At 29.2% G+C, this 11,225-nt stretch overlaps 2 protein-coding genes across 2 annotated transcripts; one reads left to right on the plus strand and one right to left on the minus strand.

The window, feature by feature from the left end:
• Positions 1 to 172: 172 nt before the first annotated feature.
• LOC129911810 (antigen 5 like allergen Cul n 1-like) lies at positions 173 to 1,120 on the minus strand. The gene is made up of 3 exons (XM_055989753.1): positions 971 to 1,120; positions 505 to 896; positions 173 to 433 (listed from the first exon to the last, which is right to left on the minus strand). The coding sequence occupies exons 1-3, from the start codon at positions 1,103 to 1,105 to the stop codon at positions 187 to 189; spliced, it is 774 nt and encodes a 257-aa protein (XP_055845728.1). The 5' UTR covers positions 1,106 to 1,120; the 3' UTR covers positions 173 to 186.
• A 2,780-nt stretch (positions 1,121 to 3,900) lies between these two features.
• Positions 3,901 to 4,919, plus strand: LOC129911811 (antigen 5 like allergen Cul n 1-like). The gene is made up of 3 exons (XM_055989754.1): positions 3,901 to 4,037; positions 4,109 to 4,494; positions 4,564 to 4,919. Exons 1-3 carry the CDS (start codon positions 3,915 to 3,917, stop codon positions 4,805 to 4,807), a joined length of 753 nt encoding a protein of 250 aa, XP_055845729.1. The 5' UTR covers positions 3,901 to 3,914; the 3' UTR covers positions 4,808 to 4,919.
• The last annotated feature ends 6,306 nt before the right edge of the window (positions 4,920 to 11,225 follow it).

Consider the following 11,225-nt stretch of genomic DNA (forward strand, 5'->3'; position numbering starts at 1 on the left):
TTATTTTTGTTTACGTTAAGAGAAACTTGTTATTAAAACACACTTGCTAACCAATTTCGATCTTTCATAAATGAGTCAGGCCAAAAAAAAAAATATAAGCCACTTATACAATCTCACTTTTATTCACATTTTTATTTATTTTTCATCGTCATATACAATATAATTTTTGGCGTTTTCTCGAAAAATTCATTTTTCATAAACTTCGTTAACCGAACACAATCCTTTGTAATTTGGATTTGTGCCTGTTTTACACTTGGAAGCAGTTGGTCCAGATGAATAAATTTGACCATAGTATTCAAATATCTTAGCATAATTACATACAAGATAATACGTATACATGTTGTTGTAATTTGTATTTCTGAACTTGACAGCATGACAACCAACTCCATTACTCTTTTCAATACACATTTGTGTAAAGTGACCAACAACTTTTCTAAAAAAAATTATATAAAAATATTATTTGTCAGTGAATTAAATTAAAAAAAAAAAATAATAAATACTTACGGTGGATTTGGAGGATAACTATTAATGTCCTTCATTGATGCATCCTTATATTCATTCCAGCAAGTAGTAACAACACTCTTAGACAGATTAATGTTTGAATCTGTGTGTTTTGTACTCTGCATGTTCATACCAATATTTTGACCAGCTGAAGGGAATTGCTTAGTATTGTGACATTGGTCATGGGCATATACGCAAGTCCTTGTATTGTACATAGCTAAAAAAGCTAATTCCTCATTCCATTGCATTGTGGCCATTCTGGGGCATGGATTAAAACCTGTCATATTGCCACTGGCTATTGAGTTTCTATAAGTATTGTGCATGTCAACAATGGCCTTTTTATGTGCTTCATCCATGGGTACTATCTCAGGTTCTACGCAGTCGGCTGCGAATTCCTAAAAAGAAAATAAAAAATTTTAATTAAAATTGTAATTTTTTAATATCCTTTATTAAAAAAAATTAAACTTACCATTGTATTATTGCACCCAGTATGTGGAGAACCATAACAAAGACTTGGATCACAATAATCACTGGTACTTGTAGCTTGAGAAGCTACATAACCAACAAATCCAATTAGGACTAAAAATAATTCTACTGACTTCATTCTGATTCAAGTGTCTTGAGATTTTTGTTATATTTCTGATTAAAAACCTCTTATTTATAGTCAAATTGTTAGTAAAAAAAATTATAATAAATATTTAACAAACTCATACTAATCTTGGTGTAGACTTTTATATCTCTACATTCATAATAACCTGTGTTTTCTGTATTTACCTTTTTTGACTATGTTATTAAACGTGAAAAAGCTTATTTTTCTATTGTTTTATTATTCTCAAACAAATAATATTTTGGCACAATCTGTTATTAAGACAATATACACATGAAATTATTGTCAATATTTGCCCACGCTTAAGAAAATTAATTTCTCTTTTACTTATGTATGTAAGATTAAAAAAACAAATTAAAAACAAAAATTTGGAGATTATAGCCCTCATGATTCTTGCACGCTTAAATTGTTTTACAAAAGTTTTGCGTATTAATTTTTATGTTGGTTGTTGACTGTTTCTACCTTCATGACTTATTATAATTGTCATAAGGATTACCTTAAAAAAAAAAAAAAAAACACCTAAATTCATAATAATTCTTTAAAAAAATCTGTCCGTTTGTAGTACGTCCTTTGAGCTGCATCTTAAGTCAAAAGAGCGATTTTACTTAAAAAACATTTCTTTCATTATTTCGTAGTAGAAGAAATAATATTTTCTATGAAAAAAAAATGTTATGAAATCAAAACTTGTCAAAAAAATTGGTAATTTTTTTCAAATAAAATACAACTTGGTTTTAAACGGGTTAATTTATAACGAAAAAATCACCGCCATGAGTTAAAAAACAGTAATTTTTAAACTTAAATAAAATAGATAACATTTTTACCACAAAATTGAGCTTTTTTTTACTACTAATTTTTCATTTTACATAAAATAAGTAAAATAAAAACCAGTAAAACAGGTTAATTCGAAACCGATTTCTAATCCAAAACAAATTTGGTTGCATTATTACCAATAAAATAAGCTTTTTTATAACCAGTTTTTCATTTGTAAAAAAATTGGTAATTTTTTAGCCAACAAAGTAGAATATTTAATTACCAATTTCAAAACTGGTTTATTTTTAACCTATAAATTCAGTTATTTTGAAGCTCGTTTTGAACTTAGGGCTAGAATTGGTTGTAAATTTACCAAAAAATTAAAAAAAAAAAAGTTAATTATTGGTAAAAATATACCTGATTTAAAACCCTGGTTTGAAAAAGTAATTTTAAAGCCTATGTAGAACCTCGGGTTTTAAATTACCGAAAAAAAAGATACAAAATTATCAGAAATAAACTTTGGGTTTATTTTTGGGTTCATTTTTACTTTTTTACCCAGAGTTAAAAAACAACTAATTTATAGCCATTTTATAACCGCGGTAATTCTAGGTAATATTTTTACCTCGGTAATTTTGCTACCGAAGTTGCTAATTGTCGCTTGGGTAGGTATAAGTAAAATTTGTTTGTTTTATGTAGGTACATTTTACTTTAAATGTAGTTCATATAATGTAAGGAAATCGAGGTTAACAAACGACAGAGGTTTGAATTTAAAAAAAAATATCTTTTTTTTTTAAGATTTCAGAGGACTTTAAAATTTTCAGTACACTGTGGTGTATACGTAACTTTTATTTGAGAATTTTGAGGACTTCTGTATTGTTTAGTGCAAATTTTGTATTTTGAATATTTCTTAAAAATCCTATGGACAAGAGATGATTTTGGGAATGTATCAAGAACTCGATCTGGACAAAACGAATGCAATTGGTTTTATACATCTATCTCAATCAATTTGATCGTTTTAGGCTATTATTAATGTTTCAAACTTCCTAAGGAAGGAATTTGTTGGAATTAATATGGTTAGTTGAGAAAAGGTGTCAGAACGATAATCTTCACACTACAATAGAAAAAATGATTTTTAACAGGTTGGTAATTTGAAAAAAGTTTTTCTGTCATAGTTTTTGAACTAAGGGTGGGCTAACAAAAAACAAAAGTAGGTCCAGGAAAAAAATCATAATTTTTTCGGTTTCTCATATGAATTTTTGTATCTTTTGAAAGAACAGTGGAATAAAGAAAAAAAAGTTGAGCTATCCTGGTCTAACGTTGGGCAAACGAACCAGGTGGATTTAAGAAAAAAAAAAATTATCATTTAAGGCTGCCAACTTCACGTAGCCGTGATTCTCCCGGAGCACCCTGGACATTTTCTGGAAATTTTAACAATTTTTTTCAGAAACTTTAGAGAAGAAAAAATATTAAACGGGTTACTGTAGCTTTACAAAAAGGATACATCAGTAGGATCTTAAAAGGTAATCCTTTGCAACGTCTCTCCTTTCCAACAAATTTCACCCTCGATCAACTGAAACCGGTTACTCAGCGGGTTTTTCTAAAATTCATAAGCAAACAGCGTGCACCAATCATAAATGTCTGTATCAACAAATTTTCTGCGTTTTTTTTTTATTAAACTGACATATAAATAGGTACCAACAAAAAAGATTAATTTTTGAGCCAAAGCGTGGACAAATATTGACACTAATCTCATGTGGTCTTATTGTCTTCTAAACAGATTATGCAAAAAAAAAAAAACTGTTTGTTTGATTAAATTTCAAAAATAAAACAATAGAAAAATAAACTTTTTTCACACCAAATGATATCGTCATAAGTAAATAAAGAGAACACGCTTGATGAAAAGATTATACGAATGTAGGATAGAAGTCTACAAAGTGGTTAGTAGTAGTTTAACAAATATTTAATATATTTTTTTTTTTTTTTGTTAACAATTTGACTATAAATATGAGGTTTTGAAGCTGAAATATAACAAAAATCTCAAGACACTTGAATCAGAATGAAGTCAGTAGAATTATTTTTGGTCCTAATTGGGCTTGTAGCTGTTGCTCAAGCTACTCTTGATTTTTGTGATAAGGCTCTTTGTGGAGGAGTACCGCACATTGGTTGCAATAATACAATGGTAAGATGGTTTTAAATTAAAAAAAATTTAAAGCTTTTTTGACAAGTCCTTAAAAATAATTTTGTTTCTAGTTGTTCGCATCAACCTGTTCGGCTGATAAAAAACTAGCCTTCATGGATTCCGAACATAAAAAAATTATCCTTGCAGCCCACAATAATAATAGAAATCTAATAGCCAGTGGCAACAATACGAAATTTCAACCTGCCTCAAGAATGGCTACAATGGTATGGGATGAGGAGCTAGCTACTCTTGCAACTTTTCTTGTAAGAACTTGCAAATACACCAACGACTGTCACAATACCGATAATTTCCGTAATTCGGGACAAAATATAGCCATGTCATTGTCCAATATGCCACACACATGGGCAGCAAAGAATATTTCAGAACAAATGGTCAATACTTGGTTTGCACAAAGCAATGACGCAACCATGGCTGATTTGAACAGTTATAATCCTTCGTATGTATTTATCTTAAAAAAATTTTTTTTTGGTTTACATATATTTTTATTTAATTTATTTTTTTTTAGAAAAAATATTGGAGGATTTGCAACAATAGTTATCGATAATAATTACAGAGTTGGTTGCGCTGGTGCCTTTTTCCAAAATCCAGACTACAAAGACTATCCTTTTGCTTATTTCTTTGCATGCAACTATGCCACGACACCAGTCCCCAACAAACCAATTTATAGCTCTGGACCAAGTGGAAGTAAGTGTACGACTGGAAAAAATTCAGCTTATAGCGCATTATGTTCGACAAAAGAACAATATTAGAGAATATGATTAAGATTCTCCATGATAAAAAAAAAAACGTGTAAGCTATTATGTTTGTGACCAATTGACCGACCTTTAGAAATAAATCAGTTATAAGAAAATTGTATAAATTGAAATTTTATTTCAGAAAGAAACAAAGATTTTAATAAATGGATAAGTTTACTTAGGTAAATTTAGTACAAAGTAACTTTTTTAAGGCAACCAAAATTCTTGCATTTATGAATATAGGCTATTTAGTACAGTCTAATTATAGGAAATTTCCAGCTTACGGGGTACATTAAAAAATTATTGACAAGAATTACTTCGAATATTATTTATTGGTCCTTGAAGTCTTAGCTTCCCTATTTTCGAAAACTAATTTTTTGAAAAAAAAAAAAACCTTTTTAAGATATGTCAAAATTTTTGTATCTCTAAGTTCAAAATGTCGAAAGTAAGGACCGAAAACAAAAGAATAGTCCCCCTTTTTTTGATTTTGTAAGTTTTAATTTTTGTTTTTTAATTTTTAAAAGTGTTCTTGGCTTTGTAATTGTCCCAATTAAGTTCTTATCTAAAAATTATAGTTTTTAAGATATCTCTTTCGAAACTTTTTTTCAAAAGAGTTTTAACTCGAAATTGCACTTTCAAAGTACGCTTACAAAGCACATGTTTTTATATTTTCAAAATTGTATCTTATCTTTTGTCTTAATCCAATTTATATAATCTATTAATCCAAATCAAATTATCGGTAAGAAAAATAAAGAACTAGAGATGTGTACAGAAAAAAAAAACCATTTTATTAAACTCTTACTCCCCTTTTGAAAATTTCAAAAAAAAATCCTAATTGTAGATTTAACCGTAAATAAAAATAATTTTTACGATGCCAATTTTAAAAATTTTAAAACAAAATTATTATAAAAAGGCATTTTTTGCTTTTGGTCTTTATCTTTCGAAAGGTTAAAAAATTTGGAACATTGGCAAGAAAAATTTTTAAAACCTGGAAAAATTTTCAAAAACTTTGAGGGGGCTAAGTCTAAAACCATTTTTGTTTGCTCTTAAACCGCTATTTTTTTAATTTTTCAAAAACAAATTTGAAACACTTCGCAACAACTTCAAAAAAGGGCGACTGCCTATACTCTCCAACCATTAACATTGAAATCACTTCGAAAGGGTAAAATAGAAAATTAGTGAAGGCCTACAAATTATCAATTATTTTGATCCTTGCAAGATTGAATTTAAATTTTAATATTGAAACCCTAAAAGGTCTAAGTATTTTGATAATTTTTCTAAATCGATATAAAATGTAGGTAAGAAAAAAAAAATAACTTACGCAGTAGTCTTTTTTTGGGCTAGTAGATAAAGTTTCTTGTGGGTAAATAAAAATTTTCAAAAAATATTTTTAAAAATTTTATTAATGGTAAAAAAAAACTAAACGGCAATAGCATAAATTTTTAATTCATAAAGTCTTAAGTATTTTTCATTACTAGCGTTTAAAATCAAAATCATGAAAATCCGAAATGTTCATTGTTTATGATTTAGTTCATTCACGATTAAAGCAAAAAGTCAAAGATCCAACCCATAGAATCCATCGCTTGTGTTACCTCGAAGTTTTCAACTGTTTCAACCTCACAAAAAAAAAACACACACTCTGTTCTGTAAATTTAAATTTTATGTCCCCAAAAGTGATCTGCCACATATTGATTTGAACATACAGATAAAACCTAATATAGAAGAAGAAAAAATCTCAATCCCGCACACAGTAAAACACTAAACATATAACATTCAATCCTGAAAAGATCTCTCTCTATCTAAAGCCATAGATTGAAAAAGTTAAACGACATTACCCAATGGCGGTGTGGTGGTATCAACTTTTATTTTATATAGCTTCGGATGGAATCATAAAATGATACTATAGAATATACCCAAAGCCCCCTTCGAAAACCCCAAACTCATTGGCAACCAAAAAAAGAAGGATATCAAAGCTAAAAGATTGAAATAACTGATAACTAAAAGAGAGTAAAGCGATATAGAAATAGAGACATCCCCAAGTGAATCTCCAAAAAGGATATAGGTTAGATCCTGACGAGTATATTAACAATCTACCTATACCTTGGGAAGTCGGTAAGATATACAAAACTGTATTCCACACACTATCTCGGTGTTCATCTGTGTCATCCTTTTTTTTTTTTTGGGAACCCACCACGCTTTGGTGGTGTATATGTGGGGCAATTTAAAATTTTATTCACTCCTTGATGCGGTACTAAAATCCCAATATATGGAACCCAATATCAAACCGAAAACGATACCAAACATGGTAACCACCGAGAAGACTCCTCAATAGCACATATATGCGGATGTATACACGTACAAAAAAAAAAATGGCACATTCACGGGTAAAGCAAAAATCCTTGCGGCGCGCCTTATATAGCATACCATTTCATTTTATCTTGCTCCTTTTGTTCGTTATCTTTTATGGAAAGTAGTATCTTCGCTTTATGCAGAAAGGATTCGATTTTGATAATATCACTTTTCCTACCAAGTATATGAAGTGATTGAGAATAGACATTGCGCAAGGATATAGTAGGTACATATTTTGGAAGCTCTAAGTCTTGAGTCTGTATAATGTGGGGTAAGGTAGTTATAACGTTGGCATGTGCAAGAGATACAATTCCAATTCAAAGATACATTACGGTTTTCAAAATTTATGGGATTTAATCAAAACCGGGGATATTGCGAAATTTTATTGTGAATTTCGAAGCCGAAACAAGAAAGCCTTAGAAATTGATGGGAGAGTAAAAACTCCGAAACAAATGCAAGTATTTCGATATCACCGCCGACACCGTCTTCTATAGATACCCTCTATTAGCCAGCGTGAAGAAGCGTAACAAATTCATGTGTGTATATAATTTTCGGATCAGAGCCAGAGACTAATGGAGTTGTTTGTCCAGGCTGGTTATGGATTTATAATATGCAATAATATTGTCGGCCTGCTATCATGTGGATGGGATGGATATGAATTCCCTTCTTTAAAAAGGCTCACAAACAAAAGATATGGCATAATTTGTCGGTAGTATTACGTTAATAATCTGTCAGATTACATTTTCGATGGTTCGGTGGTAGTTTGAGAAGAATTGGAAGAATTTTTTTTTTGTTCATTTTCTTCCTGTTGTTGTTGAAGTGAAGAGGATGTTTAAATTTTGTATTGATGGATATTTTATTGAGACTTAAGGATGAGAATTTTTTTTATTACTTATTATATAATGGCAAAGTGGTCTATTAGTAGCGATAATTTGGTTGTTGTGGAAAAAATTGCCAAGTGGACGCAGGTGAGGGCTAAAAAAAAATAATTCGGAATGCGGAAAATATTAAAATCTAATGGATACGGTACCTATATTGTTGGTTTGGGTGTAATCAGCCGCATTTTTGTTGCATAAGAACAATAAGATGGGAAAAGTAGGTAAGATTAAAGAAATACTTTACCTTCATCAAGGAGTTCAAACAACATGTTTGAAATTAATATTTTCAACTCTAAACTAAGACTTACTTTACTTAAACATCATTCAAATGGTTAGATTAGCAAACAAAAAAGTGTTTGAGACCTTCTTTAAAATTCGTACAATTTCCAACAGTACTTAATATGTCAATTTAATACGCAGTGTAATTTTTTTTTTATGAGACTGATGTAAAAATGGAAAAGTTTGATGAGGCGAGGATCTTCCCATTAATATAATAGGTACCAATATATAGCTTATACTCATAACTTTATTTATTTATTTATTAGCTTATAGACCAGTGCCAATAATTTTTGAAAATAAAAAAATTATTAGCAGCATATGGGTGGTGGGAAAATTTAGGATAAATGGTATATGAAAGGGGAAAAATAAATTGCCCACAAAAAAATTGGGGCAAACTGGGTGGGTGGGCGAAAAAGTGGGGTGGGTGTCAAAAATCATGGTTTTTTACGATCTCTGTCAAAACTAGACGTCCTATCGAAAAAACTCAAATGCAAAAGTTGTAGGTAGTAAAAATGTCTACAACTTTTACTCAAACAATTTTTTTCTATAATATGTATCAAAAATATTGGAAAAAATGCAAAAAATACGATTTTTTTGATTTTTTAATTTTATCTTTTACAAAAATGGTTGGATTTTAACAAAACTTAGTTAAAAACTACTTTGTTATGTTTTCTATCTATTAAAAATGTTTTTTGAGCAAAAAGTGAATTTTTAGATTTTTGACGAATTTTAATTTGAAAAAATAGCCTATTTTTCAATCAAAAAAGTTACCGAAAAAGTTTTTGATTTTTGAAAAATTTGAAATGAAATTATTTAGATTAAAACCTATTATTTAAGATTGTGTGGAAAAACTATACTTTTGTTTTAGAAAATATTGAGAAAAATTGAAAAAAAAAAACAAAAAAACGATTTTTAAGATCGATTTTTTCCGTAAATGACAGTAATATTGGCGAGAAATAATTTTCCATAGAAACTAAATTATACTTTTCTAATGGCCTTTGACCTTTTTTTATTGAAATCTAGCATTAGAATAGCTCTAACGTGAAAAGTTTTTGAGATATTGAATTTTGAACGTCCAAAACACTATTTTTGTGATGTTTTGCATGGTAATATCTCAAAAACGTGATGCGATAGAATTTTTCTGACTTTGGATTCGAGCTCAGCGCACAAAAAACCATTAGAAAAATATACTTTGATTTCTATAAAAAAAATTTTTTGACTAGTGAATTCGAACAGGGAAGAAAAAATCGAATGCCGAATGAAAACCGGATTGGCACTGGTCTATTAATACAACCATAAGCATAAAAACCAAACCAAAAATTTGTACCTCGCATAGTTTTTGAATTATTGAATTTTCCGCTAAAATAAGTCTGAAGTTAGCGGACAAAATCTGAAATGATTGAAATTAATGAGTTTGATTGACCTCCAAATTTGTAGCTTTTTAAATGCTAATCAATTCCATAAACTTAGTTTTTGTAGCCTCAACAGTTTTTTTGATATTCAAAATTCCGCTAAAATAAGATTGAAGTTAGCGGACGAAAGTAGGAAAATTAATATTTTTTTGATGTAATAAATTTTAGCGAATTGTAAGTAACCTTTAAAAATAAAAAAAAACTGCGAAATTCCAAAAAAATTTTTGCAGAAATTTGAATAGGAAGACTAAGACGAAACCCAAAAACCTTGATTTTAAAAAGAGTTGGATTTTTTAAATTTTTTTCTTTTTTCGAAATTGTAGCTTTGCAAAACAAAAATTTGTTGCGCAAAAATGAATTATATAGTTCACCTTAGTCATTTTATATCTCAATTTTAGGTTTAAAAAGTTCACTTCCGGTTTGATGTTTTTAAACTTAAAATTGAGGTATAAAATGAATGAGGGGAGAAAACTAATCGATCTGCAAGGTTTTTTGGTTTCGTCTTAGTCTATGTTACTTCAAATTTCAGCAAACATTTTTTTGGAATTTCGCAGTTTTTTTTTTTTTTTTGATTTTTGAAAGGTTACTTTGAGCTACCTATCTTTTTTAAACGTAATCTTGAATATTTTAAAAACGGTTTAAGCTACAAAATTGGGGCTTATATCAAAAATAATATATTTACAAGCTACAATTAATGGCAAAAGAAAAAACTTAAAAAAGTTATTTTTTTTTAAGATGTCTCCACTGGCCTGATCAAACTTCTGAAACTTTAAGTTGAAAGAAAAAATGACTGGGTGGAGATACAAAATTAATTTTTGCGCAACAAATTAGCATTAGCTGAAATTAATGAGATTAATTTTTTTTGATTCCGCCACAAAGTGTCCGTCATAACTGTGGTATTTCATAGCGATACAGAAAAAAGTTGTGTACCAGAGTTGTAGAGAATTTTATGGTGAACTTTGCTTATGCTTTTTTGTTTTGAAAATTAGTTTGTTCAAGGCTATAAGTAGAACTTGATCATATAAATATACCGCTACAAAGCACATCCAACACACTTAAGAAAACCAATTTGCATAAAGTCACTCAACAAAAAGCCACATTTTTACATCTAAACACATTTGATACTCACTAAAACAAAACTTGCATTCATAAAAATGTATTAAAAGTTCTAAATTGATGTTAGAGTATGCCTCATATGCATCTAATATCATCGAACTAGAGTCAGTTCGTACCTTTTAGAAAAAAATTAAATGAAAAAAAAAAAAAAACTTTACGATTAATTCTGATAAATTATCACTAAAATCAATGTCAATCTCAATTCACTCAGGAAAAAAAAAAGCAATTTAATATCAATAAAAAAATTATATAGCATAATATAAATATGGAAATATGAATTGCACCGCCCGCCATGCTATTTGCATCTTGAAAGACAGACCATCCGACGACCGACGGACGACCTAAATCCCTCGCTCCAAAGAAGAAAGAACAACAAAAAAAGAAACAAAAACAACTTTA

Source organism: Episyrphus balteatus, chromosome 2, assembly GCF_945859705.1.
Source record: "Episyrphus balteatus chromosome 2, idEpiBalt1.1, whole genome shotgun sequence".
In the NCBI taxonomy this organism is placed as follows: Eukaryota; Metazoa; Arthropoda; class Insecta; order Diptera; family Syrphidae; genus Episyrphus; species Episyrphus balteatus.